General features: G+C 34.7%; 2 protein-coding genes and 2 non-coding genes across 5 annotated transcripts; 2 read left to right on the forward strand and 2 right to left on the reverse strand.

The window, feature by feature from the left end:
• The first annotated feature begins 491 nt into the window (after positions 1-491).
• LOC125053507 (sarcalumenin-like) lies at positions 492-12,599 on the forward strand. Of its 2 annotated transcripts, none has more exons than XM_047654873.1 (11): positions 492-638; positions 820-975; positions 4,368-4,454; positions 5,679-6,005; positions 6,203-6,861; positions 7,118-7,439; positions 7,683-7,855; positions 8,831-9,022; positions 10,032-10,295; positions 11,678-11,841; positions 11,992-12,599. In XM_047654873.1, exons 2-11 carry the CDS (start codon positions 897-899, stop codon positions 12,200-12,202), a joined length of 2,478 nt encoding a protein of 825 aa, XP_047510829.1. In that variant the 5' UTR covers positions 492-638; positions 820-896; the 3' UTR covers positions 12,203-12,599. The 2 variants fall into 2 exon arrangements, with proteins under 2 accessions (XP_047510829.1, XP_047510830.1); XM_047654874.1 differs by having other exon boundaries at positions 519-638; positions 825-975.
• Trnag-ucc lies at positions 9,755-9,826 on the reverse strand. Its single transcript has one exon. It is a non-coding gene; the product is annotated as a tRNA-Gly (tRNA).
• Positions 12,600-14,188: 1,589 nt separating the features above from the next.
• Positions 14,189-18,118, forward strand: LOC125054072 (sarcalumenin-like). Its single transcript, XM_047655747.1, has 5 exons — positions 14,189-14,308; positions 15,286-15,477; positions 16,520-16,783; positions 17,193-17,356; positions 17,507-18,118. Exons 1-5 carry the CDS (start codon positions 14,189-14,191, stop codon positions 17,715-17,717), a joined length of 951 nt encoding a protein of 316 aa, XP_047511703.1. The 3' UTR covers positions 17,718-18,118.
• Positions 16,243-16,314, reverse strand: Trnag-ucc. Its single transcript has one exon. It is a non-coding gene; the product is annotated as a tRNA-Gly (tRNA).
• Positions 18,119-20,006: the final 1,888 nt, after the last annotated feature.

Raw genomic sequence — 20,006 nt, forward strand, 5'->3', positions numbered from 1 at the left:
GGGTGGTGTTGAACCGTGCCAACTGATATTCTACAGCGACATGATATTAATCACAGCACCAATCATCGCTCACACTCACTAAAGTAGTTCATCTCCTGTAATCTATATCTTTATCTTAATCATTTCTAGTTTGGAAACGAATTTATTCCGTAGTCCGTGTTGTGTGTCTTGAATGTGGAAAACCCTTTGTGTATAACGATAACCGATCGTGCGTATTGGATATGTTATAAGTTATAACTTATAATCTATAAAGTAAAAGAAAGAAATAGGCTAAGTTATATTCCCGTATGTTGAAATCGTATGGTTCATGACAGACACCTACTGGAGACAAAGGGATCAGTCTTGACTCTGAATCTTACCCTAAATTAAGCTGTCTTGTATAAAAGTCAGCGTGTCTTAATTATCTAGCATTATAATCCATATAAAATTCTTGTATAGCAAACGATCATATTTACTCTGCAGAATAAAGCGGTCTTTTCAGTCGAGAAACTGATGTGTTTGTATAGGAGTGAATAGAGTGTCCCTGTGGCGGCGCCTCCCGCTACCCGCCCCGGTTGGCACGAGTTCTCCCAGCTCCGCCACTGTTCTTGCGCCAGTACCAATTCGACCAGCGATGCTGTGCTGTCTCCGGAAATAGAGTACGTCTGAGTGCACAGTCGCGTGCGATCCGCTCTCGTTATCACGGCCATTTAAATGCGGTCACAGAGCGATCATTCAATTCGTACATTTTCCGGAATCGCTGACCGCATTTCAATGGAGATCTAACGCGAGCTGCATCTTGCTGCAACTCGGGTTGGAGAGTGAGATTCTTGTTTTTAGTGTAGATGTGTTTGTTCGTCCGACGAATTTGTGTGAGTGCAAATGACTGAATAGTTCGGTACTCCTGAACGTTAACAATGTGGACCAAAAGGTTAAAACTATGGAGGTGTTTGTGCATACTGTTTGCCGTGTCGACGCTCGCGCTCGCTGCGAGAGGTGAGTTATTTGGTGCATCTGTCTGCCCGGCAAACTCGAGCTTAAACTAAAGGGAGTGGGACGTTTGCTCTCTACGCCCGCGCTGCGTCACTGATGCTATTTTCGGTGTAACATGCGCTGAAATTATGTAAAAAGCGCGTTTGCGCTCTATTTCTGGCGATAACCTTAAGCGAATATTCACTACGAGGGGATCTGATTTAATAACTATTAGCTGTCTTAACGAGTACTTATTTCATATTAATCAGAGCAGAGCAATGGTAGATGGTCGCCAGACGTTAGCCCGTCATAGCTACTTACATAAATAGAAGTACAGGGATTTGTCGCTGCGTCGCCATCTTGTGAAAAATGATAGGATCAAGACGATATTATAACAGTGACACAATACAAATAGGTCATAATTTTGCATTAGTTATTGAGTCTTCATCCATATGGGACATTGCAACTTAATATTTTTATTATTTTTCAACATCCTAATGGATAATTCATCTACGTACCTATCTACCAATGTAGAAATGGTATCTTGATGACAGCAAGTAAATTAGGTACTTCAAATTGCAAGTAGACTTAATATATATACAAGTTTAAAGAGCGTTATCAAAAATTTCAAACCTAAACGTGGTTTGACAGATATTAAATCAGATTTGATTTTGCCAAGCCCAGTTATCATTTTTATCACTCTAAAACCAGATCTACCTAGATACAAGCAGCATGGACAATAGCAAGGCTGGAGGCTGAAACAGAAAGCGGACAAATATCATTTAGAAATAAAGTAATAGACGGTGAATTATGTTGAGTATTCATTAACGAACAAACTCTGTTCTTAATATAATATGTTTAATTTATTAAACTATGAAATTAATTAACTGAACAACTTGCGTGGGAACGAAATCTACGAGTAGGTACTGTACTAGTCTTTGAATAAAATTAATAGTATAAAAAATACAAAAGTACAAATAGGTATAAAATACCTAAAGATTTGACGTGATTGAGGATTCATGACTTAAATTAAAATTCTATTTCCGAAACAGCAACTGTTGTTCTACGTTTAACCCTGACCCGAAATGTTTGAGGTAAAAGCTGGGTTAGATATATTTTGTCCTTCATAGTGACGCTTTCAAAAATAAAATTAATAATTGAATAATATTTAACTTATCTTTCTTAAAATCTTCATTCACAACGAAATTTTATTTTTTTAAATATTACCTAATTCTTAAAATGTTTTTATGTTGATTTTTTAACAAACTTAAATCATATAGGCAACCTTAATATGTGTAATGTCTACAAAGACCATACAAATTTTCGCTAATAATCGTACAAATTATTTAAACTCGAAAAATATAAAGAATATTCTAAGTACCTCTATGATAGGAGGCTAGTACTAAAGAAGTAGAGGAGGAGAACGAAATTGTTGTTATTGCTTTGCTATTGTGTCAAATTCAGTTATAGGGAAAGAAACGAACGCGCCATTGTATGTTTCGTAAAAATAAAATATGTAAATGTTAATTATAGTCAAAACTTTTCTCCTAGCTACCGACTAATTACGCATATGACGAAATGATTTACTCATTCAGTTCCCGAAATGAGATCATTGTCTATTTACTTTAAAAATAAAGATCCAGTTAGAAATAAAATGTCAATTCAGCTTGTTAGCTACCGATGAAATTTGAATCTTGGTGAGTTTGAATGAAACAGATATTTGTATTAAGTTTTGTGGAAGTAAATAAATTTCTGATAAGCAGTAAATTTGACCCATATTTTAGATGCAGCCACAGATACTAATCAAGAAAACAACTTCCTTTATCTTTTATAGTCTTGGTACCATATAAATCAAAAACAGGCTACTTCCTTTTCCGACAACTTAACGCTGGATGCCTGGATCGCTGGAAGATTAGATAAAATTGTCTTTGAATCTTCTCATTTCCGCATACGCATATCTCACTCCTTGTACAACTGACATCATATGTTACCAACATCAAAGTAACCGATGGAGGAGGTTATCAAGTCCAGCTCCTTCGTTCATGGACCAATCTGGATGAGCGAGGTGTGAAATGATTTGAATTTGCAGCGAATAGGTCAAAGATACCTAAAGGATTGGTAATTGATAGCTTTCAGGATATTAACTTAAATATCTCACGAAAAATACAAAACAAGCGCCGCCGCGTCGTGATTTCTCGCTTGTAGGTAAGTCGTCACTCGAGAAATGGAACAGTTTTAGATTTAGAATAAACGGAGGTATTTAAAAGAAGATGCAGTGGTGGTATAAATTTAATAAGTATTTATATGTACGTAAAAAAAAGTATTTAATTTTTAGTGCATTTTGGAGACGTCCCAATTGTTTTTAAAGGAATTTATTGTAAGTGTTTAATTGTCAAGGACAATTTTGATGAATTGTTTAATATTGTTATAGTAATTGAAAATGCATACAGCATTTTACTTATTCTTTAGAATGCCGGTAGTCGCCAGGTTAAAGCGAAGAAGTTAGAGTTTTATTTCTTTTTAATTATACGTTTAAGAAAAATAAATAAAAATATGGAGTAAAGAATAACATAACTTTTTAGTTTTTATGTAAATATAAAGTAAGCATGCATTATGGCTTTTCAATAGTTATAAATATTTATTTATTTCTAATGGTTCTATTATTCAGAACATTTGGAATACCAATTCATTTACACTTAAAATTATCGTCATTAATATAAAAAATTGCAAACATTTAATTCTTAAGTGCAAAACCAATTTAGAAGTAGCACAAACACAGGGAATGGACTACTTTTCTTAGGAATCCGGACAGCCTTCGTATAAATTTATTCCGATGGTTCAGAAGTCCTGAATACTGAGCACCGATATTAGACCGAATATCTATAAAAATCGCAATTGAATAAAATGATATAAGAGAAAAGTAGGCAAAATCTTAATATATATAAATTACGTGTCACGTTGTTTGTCCGCTATGGACTCCTAAATTACAGAACCGATATCAAATTTGCACATCGTATGTAGTTTGATCCAACTTAAAAGATTACATCTCAATTTATACCCGCAATATTATTTTATTACAAAATATTTGTTTATTATTTGATAGTCACAATTCTAACAGATGGCGCTGTGTTGAAAGTACCAACGTTTCACATAAGCTACAATTTAATGGCATAACCACTAAAAAAGCACGGTGGATTGGTGTTCTCCTGCCGTTTCTCTTGAATAGTTTACTACTTACATAGTAGTAATATAACAAAAATCTTTGCCACAGCAACGCTTGGCCGAGTCTACTAGTTTTATATAAAATTGTGGCTACACTATGCCTGGTACTGATAAAAAGTATGGCTGGGTCCACTATAAAATATGTTTTGTAACGTTCTATGGGGTTAAATGAAATATTGTATTATTTGTTACAGCCGATGACGACGTGCCTTTAGAATCACAATGCCGTCCATACATCGAAAAGGCTCTAAAGGACCTAGAATCAGGAGACACAGAACCAGGTATTAACAAAGTAATTTGATTTTGTATTTACATTGAGATTATTACTATCTAATGATACGTTCATGCGAAATTTAATTATATATATATAAGACAATAGTCTGTATTTAAAGAGATCATTCTCTTTACATATATATCTGCGTACATTTAGATCAAGGGTTTTTAGCCTTTATCAAATCGTGTTCTACATACGGCATATCATATTTTGTAAGTTTAGTAGTGTATGTTTTCCTAAAGGTCATTATTTTTATGTTAAAATTTACTTTTAAGATAAGTGTTACCATAATGCCTCTCCCTAAACTAAATTAAAACATAATCTAATGAGCATTAGCTCTTGACATGAACTATCAATTACTGACCTTACTAGCAAAAATCAATGTATCTATAAACTACAAAAATAACATTTAAATCAACATTGATCTCTCGTTGATTCTATTTTAACTGGGCCAGCGGACGTCATCGACATGCGTATTGCGTTGGTCAGTAATAATAGACTACCCCAGCTAAGAATTACAAAAATTAGCACAAACTATCCTTGCGTATTTTCTGTCTCCTTGGCTTTGACTCTACTTTACTATTAGCATGTTTATCTGTTAGCTAATATAAGTGTATATAATTCTATATTTAAAATTATATACGTGCGTATTGTACGGGCAACAAAACATGGAGAGAGACATGGAGATTATCGACACTTAAAAATTAGTTTCAACACAGGGGACTCCTAGATTGGCGTAAGGTTGTAAACTTTATTATTATAACAAGAAGTGGCTTTACTAGGCTAATTTTCACGCCCTTGTTACAATGCATTTTTCAATTTTATTTTTGTTGTATAATTTTTTTTTATAAAATTGGGACTTTCTAAATTAAAGCTGAAACTAGACATGATAAACAAATATTTAGAATCTTATTTTTTGGACAAATTTGGTTTCTAATTTTATATTTTTGGACAATTCTTATTATGTTTTAAAATTGCGCGGTAGTTTCTTAATTTAGACCTATCTCTACCGGTAGATTGCCTCGACAAAAAATCATATTATTACCGTTACATAATTATTGTAAGCGTAGTGTAATATAATTTCATAGATGTAGTATACTTAGTCACGTTTATTCGACAACTCTTGGCTGGGGACCAATTTTTATTTTTAGTGTAATGTTATGGTGACCGAATACTCTGATAATAATTTATAGCAAATAAAGCAATTAAATAATGAAACCTAATATTTCAGATGCTGCAGAGAAGCCAGTTTCTAGTGAATTAAGTATAGATAATGAAACAAAAGAAGACATTTCGACAGAAGATGGAGGTTTAATAGAAGAAAGTAAAGAACAAATAGATAGCGGAGAAGATGATGCGCCATCCGTAGAAGTAGCGGATGAGCCGTACATGTCCCAAGTCTCCTACGAAGACGAACAAGAAAGCCCAGACGAAAACGAATCGAAAGAGGATGCTACAGTAGAGGAAAATGTGACGGCAGAAGAGAGTGATGAACAAACAGCAGAAGATGACGGAGACAGTAAAGAAAAAGCATCTGCTGAGGAAAAAGACGAAAATGGTAAGTGTAAATTTAATAAAAAATTAATTTCATGATTTATAAACTACACGTTTTTAGTTTTAATTGAAGTAAATTATTTTGAACGATGAAGATGATTAAATTAATTAATGATGTACGATTGTAACGTCGATTGTAATGTAATACATATATATTATTGAAATGTGAAATGTGAAATTTAATTTAATTAATTCTTTTAGAAAGTGGTGAAGAATCCAAAACCCAAGATGAGAGTAATGAAGAAGTAGGCCCTGAAGATTATACTAAAGAAGAATCACAAGAACAGGACGAACAAAATAGCAAGGAAGATGGCGGTGAGAGTCTTGAAGAGACAGAGACAGACACTCGGGAAGAATTAAGTGAAGAAACCGCAGCTTCTGCAGAGGAAGAAGATAAAAAAGAATCTACTGAAGCATCTGAAGAAGAACAAACTCAAGGCGAAGAAGTTGATGGCGAAGAAAGTAAAGAGGAAAATAAAACCGAGGAAGATGGATCTCAAGAAAAGGCTGAAATAGATGAGGCTGTGGAAGAAAGCAAAGAAGATGTTGATTCTCAAGAAGATAAAACAGACTCCTCACAAATTGAAGAAGACAAAGCTCAATCTGAAGAAGAAAAAGAAGAAAGCCAAAAGGATGAGTCCGTAGAACAAACGCAGGAAAGTGCAGAAGAAACACAACAAGACACTGAGGCAGAAGACGGTGACAAATCTGAGGAAACTGGTTCAGAAGAAAAAACAGCTGAAGCATCTGAAGAAAAAACTGACGAAGCATCTGAAGAAAATGTAGTTGAAGCACCTGAAGAAGAAAGTGAAGAGGCTTCCGAAGAAGGTGAAGGTGCTCCTGAAGAAGATTTATTACTGGTAAATCTCTATTTGTAATAAAACCTACCATGAAATCAGGACCTCTTTCAGACGATTTTGTATCTTGTCTTTTGCAATGAAATTTTTTTGTAACACTTTCAAATATAATATGTATATTATCTTTTTCTGAAATCGGAAACCGTCTATTGTAAAAGCATGTTTTACATACAAAATGATCCATGGCTGATCATGATAATCTTTCGCCGTAGGTAATCCAAATTAAATTTAATAAAAAAGCAATTTACATTGTTCTTAGATTGGAGAAATACCCGAAAATTTAAGAAGCCGTGAACACATCATCCAAGTCTTAAGGTTAGATGAAGAAGCAAGTGAATCAGAACTTATTATCGAGAAATCAGCTGATATCGTTCTTCGAGACTTGAAACGCGTTTACGAGAGCTCAATAAAACCGTTAGAAGTTCTTTACAAGTACAGAGATTTAAGTAATAGGCATTTCGGCGATCCGGAAATCTTCTCAAAGCCTTTAGTACTCTTCATGGGACCCTGGAGTGGTGGAAAATCGAGTATATTGAACTATCTTACTGGCTTGGAATTCACTGAATGGTCGTTGAGAACTGGTAAGTGACTTTATTTTATAAAAGTACATGTAATTTTGAAATTGAAGAATTTCTTGCTTCGGTTAGTTCGATTGCCCAAGCGTTGTTCAAGTAATAAGTTAGTATTCGAAGCATGAATATAGTTCTATTTTTGAATAATTCTAATGCATTTATTATCAACCTCTTGCTGGCAATAGGCAATAACTGTAATAATCTACTAAATAGATATATACATGGTACGTCACAAGTTTTTTAATTGAACAGGGGCAGAACCATCACCAGCTTATTTCAACATTTTGATGCACGGTAAAGACCCTGAGGTCTTAGATGGCACACAGCTAGCCGCTGATTGGACATTTTCTGGGCTTCAAAAATTCGGGCAAGGATTGGAAGAACGCTTAAGGGGTCTAAGGTATCCCAGCAAGTTATTGGAGAAGGTTTGCAACATTTTACCTTTTTATAAGTTTCCATCAACTATTCTAAATATTGTTACGAGCTAGGGGATCGGATAGAAACGCCGTAAATCTCTTCAAGGGTTTATTTTCAATTAAATCTACGAGGAATTTGTTAACACTAAAAACTGGAAATTACGCACAAAAATTCACTAAATACACACAAAATACTGTCACTAATTACTCTAATAAAACGCACTTCACACAGTACTTGTATTCACTTTTCTTCACTATATTCGCACTTTGTCACTCCGGTGTTTATCGCTTGGTATCGCATTCAAAACTGAACTAACTGGTCGCGTTTCGGCTCGCTTATATATCCCTGGGAATAGTCTTGAACGATGTTCGAGAACTCTCTACGCGGCAGCGCAACTGAGTAGCGATTCCACAATTCTAGAACGTGCGTACTAGCTATCTCTTTCGCACATTGCTCCGTCCTTGTCGTACGGCGTTCTAGAGTGCTCGGTCTAGCTTGGAGAAGGTTCCGATCTTCTCTCTCTCTCTCGCGTATCATTCCGTCCTAGTCTCACACCTAGAAAATTCGTTCTAGAACATTCCTTCATCAAGGGGGTATAACCAGGCCTGAAAACGCCTGAAAACGGGTTTCCTGAAAAGTGTACCAATCGACTACACGTGTTCTGAAACGGCCTGAATAAATGTTTCAGCCTCCTGAAAACTAGGGTAACATTATGTAAATCACGATTTTCTAATATGTGATTGACCCTCTCCTGAAACGGTCAGAAATCACATTTCAGCCTGCTGAAAAGTTCTCTAAGTAGTGGAAAAATCTAAAAACATTGCAGTCGACCCGTCTTCGTAACAATATAAATTAAATGAACAAAAAAATGTATTAGACAATTTTCGTGTTCACAAATTCTTCTGTACAAATAGACTATATGAAATTGTCAATGCAACGAAGGAGCTGGTAATACTTACGAAAATTACACTTTTGGTTTGTAGGTGAACATCGTAGAAATACCTGGCATATTGGAAGTAAGGAAGCAAGTATCCCGAGTGTTCCCCTTCAATGATGCCTGCCAGTGGTTCATTGACCGCGCAGATATTATATTCCTTGTGTATGATCCTTCTAAACTCGACGTTGGTCCGGAAACAGAAGCAATTCTAGATCAGCTAAAAGGCAGGGAATCTCAGGTAATTAGATTTAATACATTTTAAATTTAGTTTGACCTCGTTTTAAATACCACTTTGAGTGTCTCGTCTGGCCTTTAACAACGTCTGCGTAGAACTCGTATATTAATCGATTATTTATTTAGTTTTTTTGTTAGAATATAATTTCGTTAACTATGTATAAATGTTACTACGTCGTAACTATGTCTACAACATATTTAATTCAATTTAATCTCACCATCTAAAACTAATTTATTATTTAATTGCTTTCCTGAATGTACGGTTTGGAAATATTTAAAAACCTTAACAAATACAATTTTTTACTATAGATGATATTACATAACGCGCACGTGTGTGTGTGTTTATTAAGTATTAGGGAATTGTCAGTTTATCTAATTAAACATTGATGATAAAGTGACACCTAGACCTAGATATTAAAAGATTACCGTATAACATTCTAGTATAATAACGAAACTATTGGATTATTTACGAAGCACCTTCAGGTCGTACGTAAACAGCAGTTTGTATTGCTCACTGAGTAATAAATAAACGCTGCGGTTGAAATTCTTGAACTAGATTATAAAATATTATCTTTCGTAGTAAATATATAACATTTTGTAGATTGAACCTGTTCGAGGCGGTATGTGGGTGTAAACTATTATTACATTGTTCCGATAATATAAGACGCGTATCCAAAAGTTTAACTGAAAATGTTCAATAGAAAATGCAATGAGTTTATAGAAAAATTAAAAAGTGTGCGTTGGCCGGGAATCGAACCCGGATCAACTGCTTGGAAGGCAACTATGCTGACCATTACACCACCAACGCTTGTTTATATATGGCAAAATAGGAAATTTAGAGAATTCGCGTTTAAATATATTTGTTTACTCAGCTTTCTTAGGTCATCAAATTACAACGCACCTATGTAATTATTGTTAAAGGTTCTGTAATGTTGCATGACTATTTAAAAAATAATATATTCGTTAGACTAAATACGCCGTAAAAATTGAAGATACCTTTGCTTATGTTTCAGACGCGTATAGTCCTAAACAAAGCAGACATTGTAAAACCCGAAGAGCTGATGCGGGTACAGAGTGCATTAATTTGGAACATTTCTCCCCTCATGAGTTCACCCCAGCCTCCGGTTATGTACACTGTGTCTCTCTGGTCTATGCCATTTGAAGTATCCGCTCCTGTAAGGCTACTGCAGGCTCAAGAGCGCGAGCTCTTGCGTGACCTGCGACAAGCGATAGACAGGCGCATTGAAAACAAAATTGCCAGCGCTCGGCGGTTTGCTGTGAGTAAATACTCAGGTTTTAGTAGTTATAGTCTAGTCGACAAGTTGAAAATGGTACAAAATAGAGATACTACTCTTAAAATTATGTGCGATAGCTCATTGGATCCGGAATGACGTCTAGAAAAATGTGCCAAAAGCGTGTATTATTATGCACATAAAAAATTGCAAAAGTTATAAACAATTAAAGATAAAAAAAAATGGCATTTCGTTTTTTGCCAATATTTAACAAACTATTAATATTTAAGAAAATTCAATAACTTTAAACAACATTACTTGGATTTTTTAGTTTTTGTTTAAGTAAAAAAATTGTTATAAACAAAGTATAAGTATTTTATTAACTTTTATGGCACAATCTTGTTAAGTATGAATGTAAGAAAGGCTCTACGAAGCGAAATTTTTTTACGACCATTATTTAAACATTTTTTTTCACTTACAATTAAGACGGTAGTTCGAGAAAATTTCGTTAGTTAACAATTGTTTAGCTTGTTGAAAAATTAACTTTAAGTAAAATTTCCAACGGGAATAAATTAATTATAGTGTACAGAACACACCATATTTTTTTTAAATTAAAAAAAATTCAATACCTTAAATAAATTAATTAATGTGCCGTAGTCGCTTTTGACGCCACGCGCGAATCCTAAAAATGTCACGCGCAGACCCTGTTTTCAGCGTTAAATTAAAATTATAAATAATGGAGATAGAGTTCCGGGAGTTAGGAGTTTTTTTGGAAATTTCCTCCTCTTTCAGAATCTTTTTTTGAAATTTCTTAAATATTAATAGTTTATTAAATATTGGCAAAAAACGAAATGCCATTTTTTTTCATCTTTAATTGTTTATAACTTTTGCAAATTTTTATGTGCTAATACACGCTTTCGGCACATTTTTCTAGACGTCATTCCGGATCCAATGAGCTATCGCACATAATTTTAAGAGTAGTATCTCTATTTTGTACCATTTTCAACTTGTCGACTAGACTATTATGTTAGATTGATTAATATCATATGCTACACATATAAAAGTTTTGTAGTTAATATATAAATCTATATACATATTTGAACGGAGTGGAATGGTGCAATTCTTTGTCATGGGTTCAAGCGCCGGTTTTTCAACCTTTCAGTTTTTTTCTAAGCGTTACTTTCTAAATTAACATTTAATGGTGAGCCCCTGGATTTTTAGCTTTTTAGTTACATTTAATTATTTTCGTAACATTGTCACCTATATCCATATACTCCAGTTAATATAGAAGTGGTGTCAAAACTGTAGAGGCAACTGCAAAAATTCTATTTCAATCTATTCTTATACGTTTTAACACTTAGCGTTATGAACAATTATTAATAAAATGTTAAAAGAAATTTTAAATTAATTAAATATAATTATGACAGGTGCGTGTAAGGAACCACGCTAAAATGGTGGACTGTTACCTAACCACCTACTACAACCACAAGACTATCTTCGGCAACAGGAAGCTGATTGCAGACGCCATTATTGAGAGTCCTCAGAATTATCACATCTACGAGGGTCTCAGCACGCTTACTAACATTTCTAGGTATGTATACTGTTAAATATCTTTATTGTGTGTGTTATCATCTCGAGATACGCCGTGGAAAGAAAATAACGAACAAAAATTGATACACGACATTATACAGTGATTATTTTACTTCCTAATAAATAGCTATTAATTATTTCTTGTTTCCAGGTATGACCTTCCCGACCCTGACACTTACAGAGACTTCTTCCGTCTGAACCCTCTGTATGAGTTCCAGCAGCTATCGGCCACTTGTACGTACTTCCGTGGCTGCCCCATCACCAAGCTGGACGTGGCAATCGCCTACGACCTTCCTGAGCTTGTCGGGAAATACAAGAAGATGGTCGAAACTGCCACCCCCCAGGGAATGCCCAAGAGTTGAAACCTACGCAATAAAACCCGCTTTTTTTTACATAGGATTGGATGTTGGGCACATTTTGCATTTCTACTAATCGGGCGATATAGTTTTTGGTTTGAAATCGCATTTTTTTATCCAATCGTTTATATTTATTTGCTTAAAACTCGCTTGTTCAAACTCTTGAGGTGAATGTGACGTGATTTGTGATTTACCTTTGATTTCGTAGATACCTTTGTAGTATTTCCACCTTCCTAATTAACACTGGCGGAACGTATATTTTAATCTAGTCATTTTGTTTAAGTTTGTTAGTGAATATTTATTTATTGTAATAGCGCACTGTTGTTGAAATCCATTTATTATAGTGCGATCTCTACCTGTCTTTGTTAGTATAAGATTTTATTAAGAAAAATAAAAATAACTTTGAATAAGTGGTTTTATTTAATTCAGTGGAAGAGTCAAGAAAAGAAGATACGTGCGAGGCGTGTTATGAAAGATTGATGAGAGTGAAATTTTACGATGCGCCTGAGACACAACATTATCAGCCGGCGCGAGCGAGATGGGAATAAGACAATCTACAAGTAAAAAGAAATAGAATATGCGTGAAGTTAGCAGCTATACCATAATGACATTTACCTTTTAAACTTAAAAATAAACGGTCTTACTAATAAAAAATCACTATACATGCGTTATAACAAGGTGATAGTTATTCAGTGAATAGAGCTTGTACAGGTAGTAGAGTTCCCGGAGCATTCAAAACCGTAAAACCTCGGATTAGAGTAACAGTGAATGAATTAATATGATCGATGTGGGATATTGTTTTTTAAACTATAAATTGTAGTTTACCCAAAAAAATTTGTGCACTCCATTGTTATAATTTAAAAAAAAATTATTATGAAAAATTTATGTTTGACCATATATTTTCACTTTTTTAAAATGTTAAATATTACCTGAGTAGACATATAGGAACATTTTTCAAAGATACCTGTGTATAAAAATAGCAGTAGGGATCTCGAACAGCAGGAGAGCGGAGCGACAGCTGCTATGTACAATGGAATTTCTCAGCCAGTTTAGTTGCAAGTAACACGTGTTCTGTGAATATTGTGAATTTTTTTTTGTATATTTTTGTACTGGCTACACTGATTGGATTGGTTTAGAATACAAGCCAGCTGGTAACACAAACGAGGGTTTAAAATGGATTGATGTCGCAGAAGAAAATTCATTAAGTGTTCCCCGCCGCCCTCAAGATTTAATATCTTACCGTGCTTTTTGTTGCCGTGCCGTGCCGTGTGTTTAAATTTATTTCAAACACAGTTGAACAAATTTAATTACATTGAGTTAGTTGAAATATTTCCAATTGTATATAATAGTTTTGTGTTAAGTTATTTAGTTTTAATATATTATACTTAATTTGCATATAATTACAATTTGTATTAACGTAATTGCTTAAGAATGTTTATGCTAATATTATATTTATTATTTATGGTATAAATATAACATTTGCACTTTACCATTACATACTTTTAAGGACCTTATGTAATTCTATGATTCCGACTGAAGGACTCTGTATCCATAGTTATGAAATAAATTATTTAAAAAAAAATTAAAATGGATAAACAAATATGGTTGTCAGAGATTAGGTTATAATAGAACACGGTGTAATTTGTTTGATTACAATGGCAACACCACGCAATGGCAACACCACGCAATATCATAGACATCTTACAGGTTGTAAAGTGTCAATGTGTCAATTGTCAAAGTCAAGCTGTCAGTAGTGCGTAGAATCGGTCGTGAAGAGCTTGAGTTGCCTTCCGATCGGCGCCTGCGCCGGACGTGCGCACTGACTGTGTTTAAATATTAAGTAATAATGTCGGGCGACGGTAGTGATACCAACTTTGTAATTATTCATCGCGTTTGAACCTCTGACATCAGAAGTGGGATCGATACAAAATTCATCCTGCGTGCCTACCGCAATGCCTACTACTGGAAATTGTGAATATTTCACACCAGATTATGAAGGTCAAGGAAATAGAGCGGCGGGTCCATCGACGTCATAAGACGACGGACAGGCGACGGCAAGGATTGGAAGAACGCTTAAGGGGTCTAAGGTATCCCAGCAAGTTATTGGAGAAGGTTTGCAACATTTTACCTTTTTATAAGTTTCCATCAACTATTCTAAATATTGTTACGAGCTAGGGGATCGGATAGAAACGCCGTAAATCTCTTCAAGGGTTTATTTTCAATTAAATCTACGAGGAATTTGTTAACACTAAAAACTGGAAATTACGCACAAAAATTCACTTAATACACACACAAAATACTGTCACTAATTACTCTAATAAAACGCACTTCACACAGTACTTGTATTCACTTTTCTTCACTATATTCGCACTTTGTCACTCCGGTGTTTATCGCTTGGTATCGCATTCAAAACTGAACTAACTGGTCGCGTTTCGGCTCGCTTATATATCCCTGGGAATAGTCTTGAACGATGTTCGAGAACTCTCTACGCGGCAGCGCAACTGAGTAGCGATTCCACAATTCTAGAACGTGCGTACTAGCTATCTCTTTCGCACATTGCTCCGTCCTTGTCGTACGGCGTTCTAGAGTGCTCGGTCTAGCTTGGAGAAGGTTCCGATCTTCTCTCTCTCTCTCGCGTATCATTCCGTCCTAGTCTCACACCTAGAAAATTCGTTCTAGAACATTCCTTCATCAAGGGGGTATAACCAGGCCTGAAAACGCCTGAAAACGGGTTTCCTGGAAAGTGTACCAATCGACTACACGTGTTCTGAAACGGCCTGAATAAATGTTTCAGCCTCCTGAAAACTAGGGTAACATTATGTAAATCACGATTTTCTAATATGTGATTGACCCTCTCCTGAAACGGTCAGAAATCACATTTCAGCCTGCTGAAAAGTTCTCTAAGTAGTGGAAAAATCTAAAAACATTGCAGTCGACCCGTCTTCGTAACAATATAAATTAAATGAACAAAAAAATGTATTAGACAATTTTCGTGTTCACAAATTCTTCTGTACAAATAGACTATATGAAATTGTCAATGCAACGAAGGAGCTGGTAATACTTACGAAAATTACACTTTTGGTTTGTAGGTGAACATCGTAGAAATACCTGGCATATTGGAAGTAAGGAAGCAAGTATCCCGAGTGTTCCCCTTCAATGATGCCTGCCAGTGGTTCATTGACCGCGCAGATATTATATTCCTTGTGTATGATCCTTCTAAACTCGACGTTGGTCCGGAAACAGAAGCAATTCTAGATCAGCTAAAAGGCAGGGAATCTCAGGTAATTAGATTTAATACATTTTAAATTTAGTTTGACCTCGTTTTAAATACCACTTTGAGTGTCTCGTCTGGCCTTTAACAACGTCTGCGTAGAACTCGTATATTAATCGATTATTTATTTAGTTTTTTTGTTAGAATATAATTTCGTTAACTATGTATAAATGTTACTACGTCGTAACTATGTCTACAACATATTTAATTCAATTTAAACTCACCATCTAAAACTAATTGATTATTTAATTGCTTTCCTGATTGTACGCTTTGGAAATATTTAAAAACCTTATCTAATAATTTTTTTTACTATAGATGATATTACATAACGCGCACGTGTGTGTGTGTTTATTAAGTATTAGGGAATTTTCAGTTTATCTAATTAAACATTTGTGATAAAGTGACACCTAGATCTAGATATTAAAAGATTACCGTATAACATTCTATTATAATAACGAAACTATTGGATTATTTACGAAGCACCTTCAGGTCGTACGTAAACACCAGTTTGTATTACTCACTGAGTAATAAATAAACGCTGCGTTTGAAATTCTTGAACTAGATTATAAAATATTATCTTTCGTAGTAAATATATAACATTTTGTAGATTGAACCTGTTCGAGGCGGTATGTGGGCGTATTCGACCTTTATGAGTTCGTAAACTATTATTACATTGTTTTGACAATATAAGACGCGTATCCAAAAGTTCAACTGAAAAGAAATATAAATAAAGATACATATTTACTATAATACATTTATAGTAAAATTAAAAGTGTGCGTTGGCCGGGAATCGAACCCGGATCAACTGCTTGGAAGGCAACTATGCTGACCATTACACCACCAACGCTCGTTTATAAATGGCAAAATAGGAAATTTAGAGAATTCGCGTTTAAATATATTTGTTTACTCAGCTTTCTTAGGTCATCAAATTACAACGCACCTATGTAATTATTGTTAAAGGTTCTGTAATGTTGCGTGACTATTTAAAAAATAATATATTTGTTAGACTTAATACGCCGTAAAAATTGAAGATACCTTTGCTTATGTTTCAGACGCGTATAGTCCTAAACAAAGCAGACATTGTAAAACCCGAAGAGCTGATGCGGGTACAGAGTGCATTAATTTGGAACATTTCTCCCCTCATGAGTTCACCACAGCCTCCGGTTATGTACACTGTGTCACTCTGGTCTATGCCCTTTGAAGTATCCGCTCCTGTAAGGCTACTGCAGGCTCAAGAGCGCGAGCTCTTGCGTGATCTGCGACAAGCGATAGACAGGCGCATTGAAAACAAAATTGCCAGCGCTCGGCGGTTTGCTGTGAGTATTTGGTTTTAGTAGTTATGTTAGATTGATTAATATCATATGCTACACATATAAAAGTTTTGTAGTTAATATATAAATCTATGTACATATTTAAACGGAGTGGAATGGTGCTATTCTTTGTCATGTGTTCAAGCGCCGGTTTTGCGACCATTCAGTTTTTTTTCTAAGCGTTACTTTCTAAATTAACATTTAATCGTGAGCCCCTGGATTTTTAGCTTTTTAGTTACATTTAATAATTTCGTAACATTGTCACCTATATCCAGTTAACATAGAAGTGGTGTCAATACTGTGAATGCAACTGCAAAAATTCTATTTCAATCTATTGTTACGTTTTAACACTTAGCGTTATGAACAATTATTAATAAAATGTTAAAAGAAATTTTAAATTATTAAAATATGACAGGTGCGTGTAAGGAACCACGCTAAAATGGTGGACTGTTACCTAACCACCTACTACAACCACAAGACGATCTTCGGCAACAGGAAGCTGATTGCAGACGCCATTATTGAGAGTCCTCAGAATTATCACATCTACGAGGGTCTCAGCACGCTTACTAACATTTCTAGGTATGTATACTGTTAAATATCTTTATTGTGTGTGTTATCATCTCGAGATACGCCGTGGAAAGAAAATAACGAACAAAAATTGATACACGACATTATACAGTGATTATTTTACTGCCTAATAAATAGCTATTAATTATTTCTTGTTTCCAGGTATGACCTTCCCGACCCTGACACTTACAGAGACTTCTTCCGTCTGAACCCTCTGTATGAGTTCCAGCAGCTATCGGCCACTTGCACGTACTTCCGTGGCTGCCCCATCACCAAGCTGGACGTGGCAATCGCCTACGACCTTCCTGAGCTTGTCGGGAAATACAAGAAGATGGTCGAAACTGCCACCCCCCAAGGAATGCCCAAGAGTTGAAACCTACGCAATAAAACCCGCTTTTTTTTACATAGGATTGGATGTTGGGCACATTTTGCATTTCTACTAATCGGGCGATATAGTTTTTGGTTTGAAATCGCATTTTTTTATCCAATCGTTTATATTTATTTGCTTAAAACTCGCTTGTTCAAACTCTTGAGGTGAATGTGACGTGATTTGTGATTTACCTTTGATTTCGTAGATACCTTTGTAGTATTTCCACCTTCCTAATTAACACTGGCGGAACGTATATTTTAATCTAGTCATTTTGTTTAAGTTTGTTAGTGAATATTTATTTATTGTAATAGCGCACTGTTGTTGAAATCCATTTATTATAGTGCGATCTCTACCTGTCTTTGTTAGTATAAGATTTTATTAAGAAAAATAAAAATAACTTGGAATAAGTGGTTTTATTTAATTCAGTGGAAGAGTCAAGAAAAGAAGACACGCGCGAGGCGCGTTATGAAAGATTGATGAGAGTGAAATTTTACGATGCGCCTGAGACACAACATTATCAGTGTGATTATAGCCGGCGCGAGCGAGATGGGAATAAGACAATCTACAAGTAAAAAGAAATAGAATATGCGTGAAGTTAGCAGCTATACCATAATGACATTTACCTTTTAAACTTAAAAATAAACGGTCTTACTAATAAAAAATCACTATACATGCGTTATAACAAGGTGATAGTTATTTAGTGAATAGAGCCTGTACAGGTAGTAGAGTGCCCGGAGCATTCAAAACCGTAAAACCTCGGATTAGAGTAACAGTGCATGAATTAATATGATCGATGTGGGATATTGTTTTTTAAACTATAAATTGCAATGTTTACCCAAAAATTTTTTGTGCACCATTGTTATAATTTAAAAAAAAATATTATGAAAAATTTATGTTTGACCATATATTTTCACTTTTTTAAAATGTTAAATATTACCTGAGTAGACATATAGGAACATTTTTCAAAGATACCTGTGTATAAAAATAGCAGTAGGGATCTCGAACAGCAGGAGAGCGGAGCGACAGCTGCTATGTACAATGGAATTTCTCAGCCAGTTTAGTTGCAAGTAACACGTGTTCTGTGAATATTGTGAAATTTTTTTTGTATATTTTTGTACTGGCTACACTGATTGGATTGGTTTAGAATACAAGCCAGCTGGTAACACAAACGAGGGTTTAAAATGGATTGATGTCGCAGAAGAAAATTCATTAAGTGTTCCCCGCCGCCCTCAAGATTTAATATCTTACCGTGCTTTTTGTTGCCGTGCCGTGCCGTGTGTTTAAATTTATTTCAAACACAGTTGAACAAATTTAATTACATTGAGTTAGTTGAAATATTTCCAATTGTATAGAATAGTTTTGTGTTAAGTTATTTAGCTTTAATATATTATACTTAATCTATCTATAGGGGAAGGTGGGGACCCTTCGTACGGTTTTCACATTTTATTTTTTTAATTTTTTCTTTTTCCATGAATCAATCACCTGATAGCTTAAATTTATAGTCTAACTATCTGAGATTCAAATAAAAAAATGACAAATGATTTAATCCGATGTTTAAACCACAATTATGATTTAAACTAAATCTGGAATACGTACGAATCTGCCCCATCAACGGGGCACCTTCGTACAGTGTTGGGGGTACCTTCTTAAGCTGTGGGGTAGTTCAAAATTCATTTATTAGCAATGAAATTAAACACAAAAATAAAGATTTAACTTCTATTAAACAAAAATAAAATACTTTTCTTATGTAAAACAAAATTTAATTAGTTAGGTATCTTAAATTTAGAATCACATTTTTTACTCTTTGGCGTGGATTAGCACTTCTTATTTTCGGGTTTGGCAGTATAAATTCGTGGTTTTCTTGGCCGTCATCGTCATTTTGTTTGTTTTATTACTTCTTACAAAATGTGGATAGGGTCGAAATGCCTCTGGTGTCAAAACTGACTTCGAAGGAACTACTATTTGATGGATTGGTAAATTATTCACAGCATCTGGTTCACAAGCATCAAAATCAAACTTAGTCAAGATGCCTTAACAGTAGTGTGATATGTAGAAAGTCGAAAACTTAATTTGTATGAAAATGACAGTTCGCGTCGACAATTTTTTATACAAATTTAGTTGCACAATTCGTTCAAATGTGCCCCATCTAGTGCTGTCCGAATGTACCCCACTAACTGAATAACAACAAAATATAATTTATTTTAATATTAATAGGAAAACGTCATAAATTAAGTATTGGAGACGTATCTTAAGTATATTTTGCTAGTTACTGATAGAATACTCTACACGAAA

Source organism: Pieris napi, chromosome 11 (assembly GCF_905475465.1).
Source record: "Pieris napi chromosome 11, ilPieNapi1.2, whole genome shotgun sequence".
NCBI lineage: Eukaryota > Metazoa > Arthropoda > Insecta > Lepidoptera > Pieridae > Pieris > Pieris napi.

Bases quoted from the DNA above. Each gene is read 5' to 3' on its own strand.
- LOC125053507 (XM_047654873.1), top strand. From the start codon at position 897: ATGTGGACCAAAAGGTTAAAACTATGGAGGTGTTTGTGCATACTGTTT. The intron at 976-4,367 runs GTGAGTTATTTG...TATTTGTTACAG, and splicing joins GCTCGCGCTCGCTGCGAGAG to CCGATGACGACGTGCCTTTA. The intron at 7,856-8,830 runs GTTTGCAACATT...TTTGGTTTGTAG, and splicing joins CCAGCAAGTTATTGGAGAAG to GTGAACATCGTAGAAATACC.
- LOC125054072 (XM_047655747.1), top strand. From the start codon at position 14,189: ATGAAGGTCAAGGAAATAGAGCGGCGGGTCCATCGACGTCATAAGACG. The intron at 16,784-17,192 runs GTGAGTATTTGG...AAAATATGACAG, and splicing joins CCAGCGCTCGGCGGTTTGCT to GTGCGTGTAAGGAACCACGC. The intron at 17,357-17,506 runs GTATGTATACTG...TCTTGTTTCCAG, and splicing joins ACGCTTACTAACATTTCTAG to GTATGACCTTCCCGACCCTG.